At 48.8% G+C, this 21,465-nt stretch overlaps 1 protein-coding gene across 1 annotated transcript in view; it reads right to left on the minus strand.

The window, feature by feature from the left end:
* LRRC49 (leucine rich repeat containing 49) overlaps window positions 1-21,465 on the minus strand; it is a 1,414,487-nt gene that overhangs the window by 1,194,908 nt on the left and 198,114 nt on the right. Inside the window, exon 5 of the mRNA XM_069624757.1 lies at window positions 509-614. Coding sequence (XP_069480858.1) covers window positions 509-614 — 106 coding nt within the window. The remainder of the gene's footprint in view (window positions 1-508; window positions 615-21,465) is intronic.

Raw genomic sequence — 21,465 nt, forward strand, 5'->3', positions numbered from 1 at the left:
TCCCTGTGCTTGCTCTCACTTCCGATCTTTCTCTCTTCTTGCTCCACTTGCATGGAATTCTCTTCTCCCCAGATATCTGAGAAACAGTCCACATGGATTTGTTCAAAACCAAACCAAAAGCCTACCTCCAACCCCGAGTTACTCTCTTAACTTACCTCTCATTTGCCTGCTAGGTAACATATTTTCCTCGCCTCTAACATGCCTCTATCTCTCACTTCCTCTGCCTCCATTCTAGCACTTCACCCATCATGGTCATGTCCCAAGCACAGCTGGCTGTACCGCCTACCTGCACTGTCCAATGTTGGTTGTCCTTAATCTATGTATGTCCACAGAGACTGTTCCATTTGCTCCCCTCCACAAGCTGTTCAGAATATCCCTCAAACTCACCCCAGTGTAAGAAGCTCACTGCTTCCCGTCAAATCAGATTTCCTATCTTTTGTACGTTCTTTTGTGATCAAAAGGACTTCCTCCTGTACATAAATAAATACATGAATAAATAAATACTCACCTTTCAAGATTCAACTTATCAGGATAAGATGCTTTCTCTTCAGCAGTTCGAAACACGACTGGAATTTCAAGTTTTGTTACGCCTCGTGAAGAATTTGCATGATTTCCTAAGGGGTGTTTTTAGAAAATGATATGAATTATTACTTTCAGGACCACTGTAGAACCAATTTTATTTGTGAAATATACTAATATACCCAAAAGGCAGAACATACTATAAATCATAAAGAGAAAAGATATTTATCTGGAGTATCAAACAGTTAGAGTTTGTTTACACAGCAGATTTTTACACTCATGCACTGAGGGGAAAAAAAGAGCATTTGAACTTTTTAGTGTCTTGAAAAACTTAAAGTGACAACCAGGCCTTTGCTGAGGAAATCATATGACAGAACATGAGACATAATTATGATGTCAGCACCAATGGATATCCACCCGTGGGCCATTAAAGAAGAAAAGCCTTGCATGAAGGTGGGACAATGCAATGGTGCTATACTTAAATTTGCCAACATGCAGCAATTCCTCTGTTAAACCACTGTTGAACGTTTATGCTACGAAATCTTTCCAAAATACACGTAATGGTGTTGGTGTACGGAACTGGGTGGATTTGGACCAGAAGAAAAAAATAAAGCTTATTTCAACTCTGTTCAGATGTATGTCAATTACTCAAAGTACTACTAGAATTCTTTTTGCTTGTTATTTACTTACTCCAGAAAGCATGGGTAGACCCCTGCAGCTCCCCACTACTCCTCCCCACCACACCCGACATATGTTTGTTGAGGTCTTCGTGCCTTTAATATTTCTCTATTTGTTTTCACTTGCCTTTCAAATCTTCGTTCATTTGCTGTTCACTCTGCTGATGACGTGGCTACTACATGGTCTTCTTCCCTTTCTTCTTCTCTTGATTCTCTTTACCCCACTTTTTTTTTTGCCCTTCGCAGAAACCATCTCAAACATGACTTACCCCCCACATCTGCTCTCTGCTAAAAGGACTTTGCTGCCTTGAGCAATGCTGACATTGCTCTTTTTCTGCCGCAGATCAGCTGTTTTTATCTTCCTATTGCACACTATATGATGAAGTTTTTCTTTTAGCTAAACGCTCATACTATTCTGATCTTCTGCAATCTCAATCTACTCACCGCAGGCCTCTGTTCCAATCACTTTCTCGTCTTCTTTCGCCCCCTCCAGATTTATTCACTTAACTCTATTTAACTGTCTCTGATTTTTCTTTCCATCTTTCTTCAAAGGTGGCCACTCTTCCAGAGGCCATCGTCCCTTCCTCCACTGTCTGCTTTTCTTCCCCAATCTCATCATTACCTCGACTATCTCATCTTTCTCTCAGATCTCAGATTCTGAGACTTCCTCCTTATTTGCTCTTGCCCACCCTACTACCTCTTCCTCTGATTGATTCCTTCTTTACTTATTCCTAAGGTCCATCCCTCGCTGGTTTCCTATCTTACTGTTCTCTTCAATATTTCCCTTCTTTCTTCAACGTTTCCTTCCTAATTTAAACACGTTTCTATTCTTCCTATTCTAAAGAAATGTTCACTTGGCCCCTCTCATCACACTAATTTTTAAACCACTTCACTTCTTCTCTATCTCTCGAAGCTTCTCGAGCATCTTGTCGATTCCCATATTGACTCTTGTCACTGAAAACTCTATTCTTGCTTGTTGCCGTTCTGGCTTTCTTCCTCTCCACTGAAACTGTTCTGTGTTCTATTTATGATTCTCTGCTTTCTGCTTTTTCTCTCTCAACACTCTTCTCTTGTGATTCTATTGGATTTATGGGTGGCTTTTGACACTGTGGATCATACTCTTCTCCTATCTTTTCTTTCTTCTTTTGGGTTCTTTGGTCCTGTTTTTTCTTGGTTTCGTTCATATTTATCTAACCGAACGTATTCAGTATTTTGGACTGTGTCCTCTTCTGACACACTACATCTTCTTCACGATGTTCCTCACGGTTCTGTATTAGGACCTTTTCTTTTCACTCTCTTCACATCTCTTCTTGTCTTTTGGAATGTCCCATAATTTCTATGCAGATTATACCAGGCTTTTTCCTATCCTTTTCCTCCTTTTCATCTTCTATTCATAATAATCTTATATCTTGTCTTTTAGCTATTAAATCCTGGATGTTCGATCATTTTCTCATCTTAAATGCTACTAAAACTAAAGTTCTTTTTTTCCCGGTAATACTATTCCTTCTCCTTCTCTTCTCCTCCCTCTTTTGTCTCATTTCCTCCTTCACAACTACCCATTCCATCTTGTGCTCGTAGTCTTGATTCTTTATCTGGATACCGATCTATCCTTTTATCATCACATCTATATTACTTTACGTGCTTGTTACTATCATCTGTTTAACATTCGCAAATCTTGTCCTTATCTTTTGTTTGTTGCCAGCAAGCTTTTGATTTCTTCACTTATCTTTTTACAGTTATTCCCTGTCTCTCGCTTGGCCCCTTTAAAGTCTATTTTCAATGCTTCTATTCGTCTTCTATACCTTCTTTCCACTCGTGACTCAATTTCTCTGCCATTGTCTTCTGTTGTCTGGCTTTCATTTCACGCTCATCTCAAATTAAACATTTCTCTCTCTTGCCTTTAAAGCTCTCTATGGCCTTGCACATTTTTATCTTTCCCCTCGACTCTTATTATTCTCCTGCACATGTTCTTCATTCCCAGTTTCTATTATGTGAGAAACCAAAAGGTGTTTCGCCCGCTAGTCCTCTGGGACTTGTCATCTAGGTGGCATGACACGGCCATCGCTTTTGGATCCAGTTCCTGGGGTGGACCAGTGTGGGAGGATCACCTGGGTGATGGGTCTTCAGAGAGTGGGGGTGAGGCAGCCGATGGTGACAATCGGGATTCCCCCCTTTTTTGTACATCCAACCCCTCTTATTTTGTAGTATCTGATGACCCAACTCCACCCCCCCTTTCTGCACAAATTCGGCCCTGAGGAAGAGGGGCGACTGAGAGCAACAAGACTAAGTCTTATACATCATACTGGACATGTCCCGCTAATCGGTCATGCAAAGTCAGGCACTTGACTTCAAGTGCATACACAGGATTCCAATAAGCTTTCCTCACACAGATAAAAGGCAGAACCTAGAGACACACTCTGAGCAAGGTGAAACAAGAGTACGAGCAGAACTTCCGGGGCGAGGGTGAACCTACTGGGGCAGAGCCACGGACCAAGTGACGAGAGCAGCGGGCCTAAAACCCCAAGAGTTCCCTACAGGTGGTTGTTGCCTCAACAAAAGACACATGGAGAAGGCCAGATCCCAATATCAGACTGCATTGTGTTTCAAGGACGCCAGCGATCCGCTCTAGTGAACAAGAGAGTTAGGGAGGCAAGTACAAGCCTGTGGTATTAACCTTGAGTCGTGAATAGGAAATTGAAAAAGCAAGAGAGAACAGCACACAGCCGGTGAGTAGGCAAGCGACCGGAGAGACTGGTGTGTGCTAAAAAAGATTGACATTTGCAACAATATATCTCAAGTGAAGGCAGCAAGCGTGTGAATGAGACGTGAGGAAAGGCAGACCTGCAAATGAACTTTAAAGCAAGAACAGCTGTGGTATCAGCGATATTGAGTAACAGAGTGGTCAGGTGAAAAGGAGAAGCCCACTCCAAAGTTTCTGTGAAAGGTGCATTGTTTGAGGCGATAAAAGTAAATGAACTGTAAAATGGAAGTGAATGAACTTAACCCAGAGAGAAGGGGAGAGGAAAAGGTTTTCAATGAAATCTGAGTCAAAATGGTCCTGCGGTGGTCTGTCAAAGAAGCCCTGCACGTTCGAAAGTCTTCGACATCCTAAAAGTGTTCTGAGGCCAGTTGAGGGAGACTCGAAGTGTAAAAGGCTTGGGGAAGTGAGCCCCGGCAACTGTTGTTGAACTGTGAAAGGTCTGAGATGGCAGAGGGGGACCAACATTGTACTGTGCAAGGTCTGAGCCTGGGAAAGAGGACGACCAGTGTGTTGAGCTTTTGTTTTCTTTGAAGAGGTCTGAGCCTGACAGAGGGGGACCATTGTGAACTTTCTGTTCGTTATTTGGGGAAGACTGGAACAGGCAGCTTTAACGTGGAAGGCCAGGCAGGCCTTATGATGCTGGAAATGCATCAGAGGGACAGGGCCTCTGAATCCTTTTCCTTTATTGCTTCATCATGTATGTTCTCACTTGTTTTCCGAGCAGGAGTTCATGCGGGACTCCTGGCGGTGCGGCTCTTCCTGTATTTGGTTTGGTGAACTGACCCTTGGGATACCCTTATGGCACCCATGGGTGGGAGTACGACCCTGTACTCCTAGTGTATGTTTTTGGGCACCTGTGTGTGGCCCACAGAGTAGGGTACAGGCTGGTGGCAGCTCCGTGCTGAATTGACAGGTGCACTGAGCGTCCTCCATTTTGGGATGCCCATGCCCTGTCATTGGAATCAGTAGAATCCTGATGGAGACAAGACGGCCCCTGTGGCCTCTTGCATTCCATCGCCTATTACCTTGGTTTTCCCAAATTCCCGGGGAAGCCCCGACTCTGTCCCTTCCCTCTGACTGGATGTTGGGTGGAAATTCCATATATGGTAGTGTGGGGAAGTGCCGACCAGACTGGCTGGAGCCTTCCCAACGAACATATGTTGTGGGTACGCCCGTGGGGTGGGACCTGGGTGAATGGTGTGTGTGACGAATAAGCATTCTGTGTTATGGGTGTCTAGTATGTGGTGTTTGACACAATGACTGAGACAGCTGCAAAGACTGGAGGGGGGTGTCTGTACTTCTGCTCTCTATATGGTAGAGGAGAGGCACAGAGGACCCCAGCCCAGATTCTCTATTCGGTAGCTATGATCGGGCAATCAAGGCCTAGCTTCTCAGGAGGTGATGCAGGCTGGTTCTTAAGTACAGTGTAGTCCCCAAGCCCCCACAAACTGTATTAGTTAAAACACAGTCTTTATATAATTAATATTCAAGGTTATGTACACTATCACAATAACTCACTTTGTGCTCAGAAAATAAATAATGGTCAATATATACAGTTCTAAAATTATCATCAGATGTCATTAAAGTGCATCAACTGTACTGTCAAAATGCCACACAGATCAATAAAGAGGAAACCAGCAGTAGAGAGGGAAGGAAAGCAAGATGGTTGAACAATTGGGAGAATACAGGCCTTTACCAACTAGGCACAATTCTGTGTGGAGATTCCCCCCACCTGGGCAACCTGTAAAGCAAAGATGTATCACAAGCCCAGCCCATATATTGTTCTACGAGTCTTATTTACCTCTACAATAGTTCTACAGCCCCAATGTACCTGGAATTGTAGCGTTCATCGTCGGGGAATCGACGGCCCTTCTCGAGTGCCCTCCCTTTAAGGCATGAGTCACGGGTCGTCGAACGTCCGATGGAGAACAGCGTGAACTACGGCGGTGAAGTGGCAGCTTCGTTCCTAGCGGTGCTCGTCGATGACAGAGCGTTGGCGTCCTGCAAGGAAGAGCCGTGCGGGGCATCTTGTTGACGGTAGTTCTGGACCGCAAACAGGTGTTGAAGAACTGTGGCCCAGCAAGGGCGTCGCGTCGTTGGCGTCTCTGTGGTCTTTAGGTGGCGGGAAACCCACCGGCGGATGCTCCTCGGCGCGTCGACAGTCGGGCCTTCTCCAGCGGGATAAAGCGGGTGGCAATGCAGACAAGAGCGTCCTTAGAACAAATGAAGTTCTTAGACAAACAGGAGAATGGCAGCTCCAGTCATCGACGGCGGTCGTCGACAGTGGCGGACAACAGTCCGGACGCTTCTCCTTGGGATTCCGCGGCAGTCCCCGTCTCCGGTCGGCAGCCTGTCGTAGGTCTGTCTACCAGGGAGCTTTGGCAAAGATCAGCTGGTGCATGATGGTCCCTCGTAGCTCGGGAAGAGGGCGCCTTACCAGGTCCTCTCTGGGTCAGTCCTTGGAGGCACAGCAGCTTTCAGATTGTGAAGGAGAGCAACAGCAATTCTTCTCGTCCAGCAGGGCTTCAAGGTTAAGCTTCAGGTTTACTCCAGTTACTCTTCGTAGTGGACTTCAGCTTCTGAACACGAATTCCGAATTCTAGCAGTGAGAAGCCCCCAGATTTACTAGTTGATCTCCCATTCATTCTGCTGGGTCACACTCAGGAGCCAATCGGTCAGAAGTGCATTTATGCAGGTAGGCATCCAATCAGGTGCATAGTGCATTCAGGCCATTCACTCCTCTCCAGACACTCACAACAAGTTATGTGTATTGGGACAAGTACCCAGCCATTCAACACTCCACACTGCATTCATACCAGTTTCGGGCAGGGCTGTCTCAGTCAGTGTGTCAAACACCAGATACTAGACACCCACAACACAGAATACGTATTCGTCACACACTCCATTCACCCAGGTCCCACCCACAGGGTGTACCCACAACATACAGTCACTGGGAAGGCTCCAGCCAGTCTGGCCTGGACTTCACAACAACACCATATATGGAACTTCCACCCAACAGCTGGTCAGGGGGAAGGGACAGAGTCAGGGCTTCCCAGGACTTTGGGAAAACAAGGCAACAGGCAATAGAAAGCAAGAGGCCACAGGGGCCATCTCGATTCCTATCAAGAATCAACTGATTCCAATGGCAGGGCCTGGGTATCCCAGAATGGAGGATACTCAGAGCACCTGTCAAATTCAGCATGGAGCTGCCACCAGTCAATACCCTGCTCTGTGGGCCACACACAGGTGCCCAAAAACATACACTAGGGGCACAGGGTTGTACCCCCACCCATGGGTGCCAAAAGGGTATCCCAAGGGTCTGTAAACCAAACCAAAAGAGAAGGCTGCACCACCAGGAGTCCCACATGAACTCCTGTGTGGAAAACACAACAGAACACACGATAAAAAGTAGTAAACGACAAGGATACAGAGGCCTTGTCCCTCCAATGCATTTCCAGCATCACAACAGCCCTATCACAAGTCTCTCCCCTTCTCACCTGTTTCTCCTTACTTGTGACCCTCTTGGAAGTGGCTTCCTTCTTTCTTTCTGTCCGGGACTTGTATAGGCCTGGATGTGGGTCTTCGGAGTCCAGCGTGAGGTTTGTTGCTTTCCACTAGGAAGCGTTCAGTATCCAGGACGAGGAACCAGGAAGAAGATGAGCCGGCTCGGAAGGAGCCGAAGTGCCGACTCCGAGCACAAGGTAATTCCAGGAATAGATCCACGAAAAGAAAGGGAAAGGGAAGGGGAACGAAGGAGTACCAGGAAGGAGGGAAACAAGGAATCAAAAAGGAGCGCGAAGCGAACTTCGGAAAAGCATGTCTAACTACACCAAGCAGTAGCGTTGAGAAGCGTGGTGCTGCGGAGGCGTGGCCCTTTTCTAGGAAGCTGAATGTAACGTTGAAAGGCTGGTGTGCAGCATTTCGGAACCGTCGGCCATGTTGGTAGAACCGCGGAGTTCACACCGCGGTGCACCATGGACCATGAAGATCAGAATGGAAGAATTTGGCGGTTCATGACAGCATGCCTCCTCCTAAGCCCTGCACCTCCGGGTTTGCCTGGATGGATCCGATGATATCTTTGTAATAAATGGGGGGCATTCATGTTTGAGACAGGTGCCCAGGTGCGCTCACTGGGAGGGTATCCTTTCCATTCAACCAGATCCTGGAGTTGGCCTCGTCTGTATCTGGAATCACATATCCTGGAGACCTCGAATTCAAGTTGTTTATTGATGAGCACTGGAGGGGGTGTTGGAGCAGTTCAGGTGGATTTTACAAATGGTTTTAGCAAGGAAGTGTGGAAGACTGGATGTATCCTTTTCCAAGAATCTGGAAGCTGGAGTCGGTAGGCTACTGGATTAATGATTTCTTTTATGGAGAAGGGTCCATAATACTTGGGGGCCAGTTTATTTGGTCGTAGATGTCGAGGAAGAAGTTTTGAGGACAGCCAAACCTGCTCTCCCACCGCGTAAGAAGGGCTTGGTCCTCTTTTGGTGTCTGCATAACGTTTGACATCTTTCCCGGCTTTTTCCAGTTGTTCTTTGCAGTCTTTGTGGACGTTGATTAATGTTTCAATCCAGGAATCAACCGCAGGGACTGGGGTTGGATGAGGCAGAACAGACGGTAGAACTGCAGGATGAAATCCCTGGCTATAAAAGAACAGGCTGGTTTTGATGGCTGAATAATCCAAATTGTTGTAAGCGAATTCAGCTACAGGGATCAGAAGCGACCAATCATCCTGGACTTTGGTGGAGAAACAGCAAAGATACAGCTCTAGGGTCTGGTTGACTCGTTCTGTTGCTCCATTGGTTTGTGGGTGGTATCCTGAGGACAATGTGCGCTGGATTCCCAATATCTGACATAGTTGTTTACAAAATTGGGATATGTATTGGGGTCCTCTGTCGACATGATTTTGGAAGGTAGTCCATGAAGCCTGAATATGTGTTCCAGGAAAATCCCAGCCAATTCAGATGAGGATGGTAGCTTGAACAAGGGTGTAAAGTGAGCCATATGTGTAAACAGATCGATGGTAACCATTATGGTCATGTAGCCTCTGGATGGGGGTAATTCCACGATAAAATCTGTGGCGATGATTTCCCAAGGTCGTGTTGGCATTGCTGGTTGGTTTAAAAGACCTGCTGGTCTTCTGTTATCATGTTTATTCTGGTTACAGATTGCACAGGATTGGACATAGATTCTTACGTCGTCTTTCATCCGAGGCAACCAAAACTGTCTCTGTAAAAGATGGAGGGTGGTGGTGATGCCTGAATGTCCTGAATGGAGGGTATCATGGCATAGTTTTGTAATCTTACGTCTCAGTTCTTGTGTGGGTACTACCAGCCGGGTTTCCTTGAAAAGATATCCGTCTTTCAGCTGGAGGTTCCTAGGACTGTTCTCTTCGTATTCCTTCCAAAGTTCGGAAGAAAGTGTTTTTGCACGAATGTCCTCCAGGAGAGAAATAGCTTGAGCTACAAATACAGAGTCTGGAAACATCTTGGGAAAGGTCTGTGCTTCTAGAGGCTCGTAGTCAGGAGGTCTGGACAAGGCATCAGCTATGATGTTATGTGTTCCAGGGAAGTGAAGAATTTGAAATTGATATTGGGCAAAAAAAGAAGGCCCCACAGGCCTAACGGCTGTTTCTGCACTCCAGGGATTGTAACACTTGTAAGTTCCAATGGTCCGTACAAACTTGTACTGGGTGTTTGGCACCCAAAAGGAGATGACGCCAGTCAGTGAAGGCTTGTCGTATGGCTAACAACTCCTTCTACAGGACGGAATAATGTGTTTCACTGGAGTCACAGTGCGGGATACATAAGCAATGGGATGTTCCGTCTTGTCCTCAAGTTCTTGTTTTAAGACTGCTCCAATGGCATAGTCGGATACATCAGTCTCAACCAAGAAGGGTCGATCTATATCAGGTTGAGCTAGAATGGGAGCTCGAGTGAATTCCAGTTTCAGTTGTTGAAACACCGACTCTTGAGCCAAGGGCCATTGAAACGGCCCTGTAGAAGTTAGCAAGTCCCAGGAAGAATTGAATGTGTTTCACAGTAGTGGGAACAGGCCAAGACAGGATGGAATCAACCTTGGAGGGATCCATTCCGATACCCTTGGAACCAAGGACGAACCCAAGATAATGAATGGTTGATACATGAAAAAGACATTTTTCAGGTTTGACCAGGAGCTTATGTTCACGTAAATGTTGTAAAACTGCTTTAACATGTTCTTGATGGTTCCGAGGTTCCTTGGAGTAAATCAGTATATCGTCTAGATATACAATGACGAAAAGGAACAGCATGTCAGAAAAAACCTGATCCATGAAGTGTTGGAATACTGCAGGGGCATTAGCGAGACCAAAGGGCATTACCAGATACTCAAAGTGGCCAAAAGCAGTTCTGAAGGCTGTTTTCCACTCATCGCCTTCCTTTATGCGAATGAGATGGTAGGCACCCCTGAGATCGAGTTTAGTGAAGATGACAGCACCCCTCACTGCCTCCAGAATGTCCGAAATAAGAGGTAATGGATAGCGGTCCTTGAGGGTGCATTGGTTGAGGCCACGGTAATCCGGACATGGTCGAAGTTCCTTGGAGTATTTTTTAGGGACGAAGAAGAGAGAAGCACCGGCTGGAGACTTGGAAGGTCGAATAGTTCCGTTTGTCAAATTGGCATCCAAATATTCTCAGAGGGCTTTCTTTTCCGGTTCAGACAAAATTAACATTCTTCCAAAGGGAATCACAGCTGAAGGTTCTGTATCAATGGCACAATCCTCAGGTCTGTGAGGTGGAAGAGATTGAACAATGGCTGTTGAAAACACATCTGAGTATGTTTGGTATGCCGGAGGAATTTGGATAATGTTGGAGACAGTTACGGACGGTTGTTTGTTTGTTTGCTTGTTTGTTTATTTGGTAATACGCGCCAAACCCATGGGTAGCCGGGCTCAACAGTTTACATGTAAACTTAAGCTTGTTACAAAATTTGGCATGAGTATATACAACACAAAAGCAAGAAGGGCAAGTAAATGTAAGACTATATACAGGCATATGCCTATAAAACACAACGGCAAAAAAAGAAGCAAATATATACATGGATATATACAAACATGTGCCCAGGAACAGGACATGTCTTAGGGTATCCAGGCAAAAGGTAGGTAGTGGCTAAGGTGGGAGTAAGCTAGGTGTAAGTCAAGTTATGTGTCATTGGCGCGCAGCCACTTGATTATCTTGTGCCTGAATTTCAGGAACGGTTGTTCAGTTCTAAGGTCAAGTGGTAGTTTGTTCCAGCCATAAGCAGCTTTGACAGGGAAGCCAGTTCCTCCCATGGTGGAGCGCCTGGTCTTCCGAAAGACTTGGCAATGTGGCAAGAGATAAACAATGGGACATGCAATGTTCTGAACCGAGAAACAAGGATCCCGCTGCCCAATTGATGTAGGGATTGTGCTTCTGTAACCAAGGCATGCCCAAAACCAAGGGGTAATGATCAGATTTAATGATGTCAAATTTGAGTATCTCCTGATGATTGTTTATTGCCAGCAGTAAGTCCTTGGTTTGGTGGGTTCTGCCGTCAATGGCTTCGACAGGTTGTATTATCCATTTTGTTTCTCTTGGGATGTGATGTTTGAGAACCCAATCATGGTCTATGAAAATGCCCATGGCACCACAGGCCACTAAAGCCAGGATGGGGTAGGATTATTTTTTGAAAGAGGATATGACTGTTTGTAGAATCACAAGAGTGTTCTGTCCTGGATATTTCAAGGAGGGAATAGATGAGGAGCAAACATCATTCTCCCGAAGCTGTGTTCCGCCTAGGATCGGGAGCTTGCATTTCCCAAATGCTGAGGCGGCGCTATAGGACATTCTCTTACAAGGTGTTTATCAGAGGCACAATACATGCAGTGTCCTGTATTAATCCTACAGATCCTTTCCTGGGGAGAAATAGGTCCTCTGAAGGCTCCTAGTTGCATAGGTTCAGGGTCTGAGGCTTGCGTAGCAGTTGCTTCTTTTGGGCAGGGATAGCTTGTGGCTGACTTAGGAGCTGTTGATTTAGATTTCCTCTTTTCCGCCTTTCTTTTCTGGATCCGGAAATCAATCTGTAGGGAGAGGTCCATGAGGGCTTGAAAGGAGCTTGGGCGAGCTACTCTAGCTAATTCATCCTTTATCTCATCATTTAAACCTCTTCGAAAGAGGGTAAAGCTGGCTTCCGGGGACCAATCAGCTTCTTTAACTAGCTGTTTAAAGCGAGTCACATAAGTAAGCATGTCCTGGGCCCCTTCTTGGAATTCAAGCAATCTCTCCCGAGCACTGTAAACAAGCTCAGGGCGATCAAACATGGCCTTAAGAGCTTCCACAAACCCATCGTAATCATCCAGGAGAGCATCACCAGCATTGACTAAGGGAGTTGCCCAGGTTAAGGCATTGCCCATGAGATGAGATATCATGAATCCAACCTTTGCTCGTGGGGTGGAAAAACATTATGGTTTGAAAGTGAAATGTACCAAACAAGAATCTAGGAAGGCGTATTTGTCCACTACTCCCCATAACAGGACACTTTGCTTGGCAGCAGATTCTCGAGACAAAACCAACTGCTTTAATGCAGCATTCTCAGCCTTAAGGTTTTGAACTTCAGTGTTTAATTCTTGCATACCTCTCCTGAGGTCCTGGGCTGCGGCTTCCATGTCTGTCCTTGTATCAGGTTTGAGGCATCTCAATCTGTCACAAGTCTCTCCCCTTCTCACCTGTTTCTCCTTACTTGTGACCTTCTTGGAAGTGGATTCCTTCTTTCTTACTGTCTGGGACTTGTATAAGCCTGGACGCGGGTCTTCAGAGTCCAGCTGAGGTTTGTTGCTTTCCACTAGGAAGCGTTCTGTATCCAGGAAGAGGAACCAGGAAGAAGATGAGCCAGCTCGGAAGGAGACGAAGCGCCGACTCTGAGCACGAAGTAATTCCAGGAATAGAACCACGAAAAGAAAGGGAAAGGGAAGGGGAACGAAGGAGTACCAGGAAGGAAGGAAGGAAACAAGGAATAAAAAAGGAGCGCGATGCGAACTTCGGAAACGCACGTCTAACTACACCAAGCAGTAGCACTGAGACGCGCAGCGCCGCAGAGGCGTGGCCCTTTTCTAGGAAGCCGAACGTAGGAAAGGCTGGTGTGCAGCGTTTCAGAACCGTCAGCCATGTTGGTAGAACCGCAGCATTCGTACCGCGGTGCATCATGGACCATGAAGTCCAGAATAGACGAATTTGGCGGTTCATGACAAGCCCTACCCAAAACTGGTATGAATGCAGTGTGTAGTGCTGAATGGCAGAGTACTTGTCCGAATCCACATTCTGTGTTGTGAGTGTCTGGATGGAGAAGAATGGCCTGAATGCAACGTGCACCCGATTGGCTGACTGAATGTCTAAATTCCCTTCTGAGTGATTGGTTGCCTGAGTGTGACCCAGCAGAATGAATGAGAGATCAACAGTATATCTGGGGCCTCTCGCTGCTAGAAATTGTTCAGAAGCTGAAGTTGATACTTGATGCTTACTCTCGAAGTCGAGCCGGAAGAAGAAGGTGAACCGCTATTCCCTTCTGTGTAATCTGAAAAGCTGCTGTGCCTTCAAGAACTGATCCAAGAGAGGACTTGGTAAAGAGACCTCTCCCCGAGCTATGAGGGACCATCGTGCGCCAGCTGATCTTTGGCAAAAATCCCTAGCACACAGACCTACGAAATGCTGCCGACCGGAGAAGAACAAGTTACTTTCTTACCTGGTAACTTTCTTTCGATGGGATGGTCCGACGACGTATTCCATAGCTATGACAGGTAATGTCCACAGCTGTGCTGCTTCGGAAAATCTTTGGAGTCTGCGTCCTGCGTCGATGACGTCGATGCACCGTCCCCGAGGACCTCCTCCGACGGCACCCGATGTGATAAGTACGACGCACAACGCCCATAGCCTCAGTTATAGTTTTTTCCCAGAACGTGTGCCACCAGTTTTCTGCCAGTCAGACACACAAGGCCTTGCGGAACGCAAGCTGCAATCGCAAAAGAAATTCAGCAGCGGGGAAGGCAGGGAGGGAGCGATATGGAATACGTCGTCGGACCATCCCATCGAAAGAACGTTACCAGGTAAGAAAGTAACTTGTTCTTCGAGGGGATTGGGTCCTCCGACGTATTCTATATCTATGACAGACTCCCAAAGCAGTACCAAGCAAGGAGGTGGGAAAGAATTTAGAATACAAATTTAGCATGCCCAATCAAATTGCGGAATAGAGAACTGCCTTGCCAAAGGCCAGATCTTGCCCTCTGATGGAATCGAGGGAATAGTGACGTACAAAAGTATGTACTGAAGCCCAGGTGGCTGCATCACAGATGTGACAAATAGGAACTCCCCTCTGCAGGGCAGTAGACACAGCCACTCCTCTGGTAGAATGGGCCCGCAAGCCAGCCGGAGGGTCCTTACCCGCCAAGCGGTAACACTCGGAGATAGCTAAAATTATCCAACGAGACAAAGTCTGTTTCGTCACAGCTTGTCCCAAACGCTTTCCAGCGTAACCAATGAAAAGTTGATTGTCCACTCTGACCCGGGACATGCGCGAGATATAAAAGCTCAACGCTCTCCTAGGATCAAGCCTATGGAGCCTCTCCTCTTCCTTACCAGGATGTGGAGGAGGATAGAACGCCGGAAGAACAACCTTCTGGCTCAATTGAAATTCCGAAACCACCTTCAGAAGAAAAGAAGGACGAACTCTAAGGACAACCCTGCCCTTGTTAAACACAGTGAAGGGTGGCTTAACTGAAAGAAAGTGGCTGTACCTCACTCACTCTGCAAGCGGAAGTAACCGCAACTAAAAACACAGTTTTCAGAGTTAACAGCCTCAAAGGGCAAGAATGTAAAGGCTCATACGGAGCACCCATAAGAAACTTAAGAACAAGGTTCAAATCCTAACCTGGCACCAAAAAAGGTGACGGAGGGAACACATTAGTGAGCCCTTTCAAAAACTGCGAAATTAAAGGAATCTTAAAATAGGAACACTCTTCAGACGAGCGCTTAAATATGGACAGCGCCGCCAGGTAACCTTTAATGGTCCCCACTTGCAAGCCCCTGTGGCCCAAAGATGCAAAAAAGACAGAACCATGGAATGTCGCATTCAAAAGGATCCACATTCTGAACTCTGCACCAGTCGCAGAATTTTCTCCAACGGCAACGGTACAGAGACTTTGTTGCCGGCCGCCTGGCCGAGTGCAACACCTCCATCACGTCTTCAGGGAGGTCCCAATCCTTATACCTCAACCTTTCAGAAGCCAAGCGTGAAGATTGAGGGATCTGACCTCTGGATGGAGAACCTGACCCCCCTCCCGTGAGAGCAGATCGTCTCGGTAGGGAAGACGACGTGGAGGGCAGATGGACAAGTCTAGAAGGTCCGGGTACCACGTCCTCCGGGCCCACGCCGGAGCAATGAGGATCATCCGGGAACCGAACCTCCATAACCTCCGCAACACTTGCGGGATGACGGGGACTGGAGGAAACGCGTACAACAGTGGGAATGACCACTCCACCACAAATGCGTCTCCTAAGGCTCCTTTTGGAGGAAATTCCTGCAAGCAAAACCTTTCGCACTTCCGGTTGACACTGGAGGCGAAGAGATCCACTTGAGGGGTCCCCCAAAGGGCGAAGATCTCCAGGAGAATCTCCTGAGCCAGCTCCCACTTGTGAGAGATCGTGCTCTGCCTGCTCAGAGCTTCCGCCGTCTCGTGGTCGTCTCCGACCAGATGAACTGCCGAGATCGAAATTTCCAGCTGGATGGCCCAGAACTCGAGCTGCATCGCCTCCATGCACAGCGGAAGTGACCCTGCCCCCCCTTTTGTTGAGGTAGTGCATGGCCACCGTGTTGTCCGTCAGAATCAGGACACTCTTCCCGCGCACAGCCGGCAGAAAAGCCTTCAGGGCTAGCTTGACGGCCCTCAGCTCCAACAGATTGATATGGAGTCTGGACTCCAACAGAGAACAACGACCGCTGACTGTCGGCTCGTTGGCATGAGCTCCCCATCCCGTGAGGGATGCGTCCGTCACGATCGTCACCTCCGGCCAGGGCAGCCAAAATGGGGCACCCTTCATCAGATTGCCCTCGACGGCCCACCACAGAAGGTCCCGGGCTACCGAGGGCGGCACCTGAACAGGGTCCGACAGCCTGCCGGAGGACTGAGACCACTGAAGCTTGAGTGCCCACTGTAAAGATCTCATCCGCAGACGAGCCTCTGGCACCAGAAGAATGCAGGATGCCATGAGGCCGAGCAGTCTCAAGAACTCGGACGCTGGGAGAGTCTGGGCAAACTGAAACTTGTGCACCATCTGCTGAATGTGAAGAGCCCTCACCTGAGGAGGAAAACACTGCCCCAGGGACGTGTCGAGCACTGCTCCGATGTACTGGAGCCGCTGCGTTGGTGTCAAATGGGACTTCTTTAAATTGAGGGAGAAGCCCAGCCTGTGAAGGGAGTAGCAAGTGACGGACAGATGATCCAGGACTTGCTCGGGAGAGCTCCCCCTGATCAACCAATCGTCCAGGTAGGGGTAGACGTGAATCCCCCCTTTCCTGAGATGCGCTGCCACCACCACCATGAGCTTGGTGAAAACCCTCGGGGCGGAGGTCAATCCGAACAGCAGGACCCGAAACTGAAAGTGCGAGTCGCCAACCGCGAACCTCAGGTACTTCTTGTGCTTGGGATGGATCGGCACATGGAAGTAAGCATCCTTGAGGTCGAGAGACACCAACCAGTCCTGAAGTTGAAGGGCCTGGAGGACTTGAGAAAGAGTCACCATCTTGAACTTGTCCTTCCTGAGGAGTTTGTTCAAACCGCGCAAGTCCATGATGGGTCTCAATCCCCAGTCTTTCTTTGAAATCAAAAAATAAGGGGAATACCATCCCTTGTTCCTCTCCGCTACAGGCACCAGTTCTATGGCGCCTTTCTCCAGCAGCGCTTGAATTTCCTGCGCAAGGAGCGGATCCGGACTCTTCAAAGAGAGGTTCCCTGGTGGATTGTCGTGAGGCCTCTGACAAAAAGGAAGACAGTAGCCGTGGGTTATGATCTCCAGAACCCACACATCCGAAGTAACGGCTTGCCACTCTACAAGATGCTGCGCCAGCCTTCCCCCAACTGGCGAACCATGGGACCTGGCCTCATGACTGAGTGGTAGCGGCTGCGGCGTTACCTGAGGGCAAAGAGGCAACTGCCCGAGCGGCCTTGGCACCTCGAGTACCTTTGTTTCCACCTCTGGCACTCTTACGATGGCCTCTTTGACTACTAGCTCCTCTCGCTTTACTGAAGGACGAGTAATAGCGAAAGGAACCTCCCCTCCATTGCTGTCCCCTAGGATGAAAAGGCGGAGGTTGGTGAACTGCAGCGCCCAACGACTTCGCTGCAGCTTTGGAGGTCTGCAACCTCTCAAGGCTCTCGTCAGCCTTGCTGCCAAAAAGGTGTTCACCGTCAAAGGGCATGTTGAGGAGCCAGGACTGCACATCAGGAGCGAACCCAGACTTCCTCAACCACGCAAACCTGCGCATTACGGTGCTCGCCGCCATGGACCGGCTGACACAATCCGCCAAGTCCAAACCCGACTGAACGGCCTCACACATGGCATCCTTGCCATCCTCAACCATAGCAAGGAAACCATCCCGTTCGTCCCCTTCGGGAATATGATCAGCCGCTAATGCAACACAGTTCCACAGAGTGTGTGTGAAACGAGACAAGGCACATAAGGAGTTGGCCGCCTGAAGCGCCATACCCCCAGAAGAAAACACTTTCTTCGCCCAGCCGTCAAAACGTTTGGCGTCCCTATCCGGAGGGATGGTAGGATACGACGCCTGCTTTGCCGGGGCTGTAGCCGCCTGCACCACCAAACTCGCCGGGGTGGGGTGCCTAGACAAGTAGCAGGGGTCGCTACTGGCTGGATGGTATTTTCGCGACAAAGACTTGCCCACTGCCGGGAGACTCTCCGGAGCAGTCCAAGCCGCTGCCACCCTTCTCTGCAAAGCCATATGAAAAGGCAAAACCGGGTCAGTGGGTGGACTGAGATCAAGGATGTCTGTGAGATCATCCTGAACGAACTCCCCTGGGGGAGCTGAACAACCCAAGTACTCGGTAACCCGAGACATATGGCACCGATATGACGAATCGGCATGAGTGCCAGGCTCCAGCCGACAAAACTCCACCTCCGGAGAGGTGTCCAGTCCACTGGCATCATGCAGTGACTACCTCTGGTCATCAAACTGACTATGGCCCGAGATAAGATCATCTGGAACTGTAACCGGAACTAGGCCGCCATCAGAGCCTTCATCACCCTCTGAAATGTACTCCAGGCGGGGAGAGGAAGACCTCTGCGGACCAAAGCAGTGCCGGACCTTAGTCATAGCCTTTTTAGTGGCAAACCCCGTGCCACGGGGTCCCTCCAACACCACCGCCTCGAAAGGCATTGAGGGCGTCGACAGAAAAGGCGTCGACGTCAGCTGCAACGCCTCCAGCATCTGCGGCGTCGACACTATCCTCGAAGCCGGAGCTCCGAGCGTGTCTCTCGACAACCTGGGCGGCGACGGCGTCGACGACCCCCTCGAAGACGGAACCTCGAGAGAAATCATCGACGACCTTGGCGCCACAGGCGTCGATGTCTTCTTCGAAGACGGCACAGGATCACGCAGTCTCGAGCGCGTCGAGGACCGGGACCTGGAACGGGCATGGTGAGAACGGCTACGCTTGTCTGAGCGGGACCTCTCCCGCGAGCCGTGCCGACCACCCGAGCCCGAAGGCGTACGGGCGGTGTCTCTCGACCTGTGCCGACCGACCCCACTCGGAGGCGCAGACGGACCGGTGCCCTGCGATTCCAGAATCGCTAGCATCTGCTTCCCGAAGGAAGCCCATTCCTCCGGTGTCGCTTGCATGGAGGGATAAGCGACCCGCCGACCGGCGGAGTCCTCGGAAGAGGACAGGGAGGCGACCTATGCCAGCGCTTCCTGGAATGCCTAGAAGAGGCGGAGGAGTGGCGAGACCGACTCCTGGAAGGAGACCCACCAGACTTCCGACGACGACGCGGAGAGTCACCCCTCGAGTCATCGGTTGAAAGCCCCGCAAACCTCGACTTCCGGGGCTTAGACACCCGACCTACCGACAGTTTCTTCTTGCGTTCCCGCAAGGCCTTCGCAGTGAGCGACTGGCAGTCGACACAGTCGTCCGTATCGTGGGCCTCCCCGAGGCACCAGAGGCAGGCGTCGTGCGAGTCCGTGACCGACATCTTGGACCAAGAGTCCCCGCAGTTCTTGAAGCCCGGACGCGGGGTCGAAGATGAGAAAGACATCGCCACGAACAGGTCTTCACACCAACCGTACAGGTTCAACGAACCGAGAAGGAAAACAGCAACTCCAACGAGTCGAGGCGTACCGAGATTCACGGGGCAAACACGTTCGCGGAAAAAACAGAACTAAAGCTATGGGCGTCGTGCGTCCTACTTATCACACTGGGTGACGTCGGCCGTCGGAGGAGGTCCTCGCGGACGGCGCATCAACGTCCTCGACGCAGACGCCAAAGATTTTCCGAAGCAGCACAGCTGTGGACATTACCTGTCATAGATATGGAATACGTCGGAGGACCCAATCCCCTCGAAGGGGACCGCTGAGGAGAACGAAGAGAAGCACTGGACAGCTGTCCACCGTCGACGACCGCCATCGCAGACCGGAGCCACGTGCTGCCGTTGCCTAAGAACATTTGATCCAAGGACTCCCTTGTTCATCACTGTCGACCGCTTTCGTCCTGCTGGAGAAATTCCAGGTCGTCGACGACTGAGGAGAATCCGCCGGTGGGTTTCCTGCCACCCAAAGACCTCAGAGATGCTGACAAAGCTACTGAAGGCAGCAGTGGTCACGTCCCATTCGCCGATGCCAGACGCCGACGACTCGACGACCATGTTGGGCCAAAGTTCTTCACAAACTCTTTGCGGCAACAAACCATCATCATCGAGGTGCAAGGCACACCTCCCCTGTTGCAAAACGTTTTCGATCACTCGTCAACGAGCACAAAAAGGACCGAAGCTGCTGCATCAATGACAACATTCACCCTTTCTTCATTTCAGAAGTTCGACCACCCGTGGCTCCTGCTTGAAAGGGAGTGCACGCAAGAAGGGCCCGTTGATTCCCCGACGAAGAACTCTACAACACAAGGTACATTTGGGTTGCAGAACTATAGAAGAAGATAAGACTCTAATAGACAATATATGGACTAGACTTGTAGTGCATCTTCATTTACAGGTTGCCCAGGTGGGGAGATCCTCATACAGAACTGTGTCTAGGTAACGGCGACAATATTCTGCCAATTGTCTAACCAACTTGTCTTCCTCCTAAGTCTATGGTTGATATTGTTTTTCTGTGTTGATTCGTATGCTATCTGAACTGAGTACAGTTGATGCATTTTAATGGAATCAGAACTGTATAGATTTACCATTTTAGAATTGTCGGAGCACAAAGTGTATTATCGTGATAGTGTACATAAAATTGAACCTTATTTATATAAATACTGTGTTTTAACTAATACAGTGTGTGGACATTCCTTTGTGGGTGCTTGGGGACTACACTGTACTTAAGAACCAGCCCGCATCACCTCCTGAGAAGCTAGGCCTGGATTGCTCACCAAGTTTACCAATAATAGAGAATCTTGGCTGGGGTCCTCTGTACCTCTCCTTTACCATATAGCGAGCAGGAGCACAGACACCCCCTCCAGTGGTTGCTTTACAGGCCTTGATCCATGTTCTGAACGGTTTCAAGAGATAGGGCAGGCATTAGGTTATGTTAGTTTATGCCATTTTGATTTGACAGACACGACTAAGACTATTTTCTTTATTATTTGATGGTCGAGCCGACTCCCATCCTAGTTACAGAGCAACGTAGGAGTTTTTCCAAACCCCACAAAGTTAATAAAGGTTTTATAAATTGTATCTTTTGTGTCAGTGTCATACTTGTGATACTATGCCTCCCCCTATATATGGTGTCAGAAGTGGGATGCGGCACAATTGAGACAAATTGGGGGACCCTAAAATTCCAGGAACGTAGCAAGAGTGCCTCAGACCGCCCTACCGCCACAAAAGAATCCATAGGCTTTGATATTTGTAGCACCCGAGAAGCCACCATCTCTCCCGTGAAAAGAGGGATGATTCCCATGGACTTAGTCTTAATACCCCCTGTGGGTCATTATAAAAGATTGGCCCCAAACTGGCCTAGCCTGGAAGTTTGGCCTAGCAGGCGTTATAGATCGACTTCCGGGAGACATAAAGGTTCTCTTACAGAAACATGGTGAAACTCCATTTGAAATGCACAGTGGGGACACAATTGCACAGGAAATTCTTGAGAAGGCTCTATTTCCCTGTTTTAAGGAAGAAAGTGAACAAGAGGAAACGGAGATAGCTTAGGCTTCGAAGAGGTTGATGAGACGTGTCCCTGAGACAAAAAGGGAAGAAGAACCTACCATCCTTCCCAATCTAGCCTTCGCCCAGCGAATTG

This window comes from Ambystoma mexicanum, chromosome 11 (genome assembly GCF_040938575.1).
Source record: "Ambystoma mexicanum isolate Mex_15411 chromosome 11, UKY_AmexF1_1, whole genome shotgun sequence".
In the NCBI taxonomy this organism is placed as follows: Eukaryota; Metazoa; Chordata; class Amphibia; order Caudata; family Ambystomatidae; genus Ambystoma; species Ambystoma mexicanum.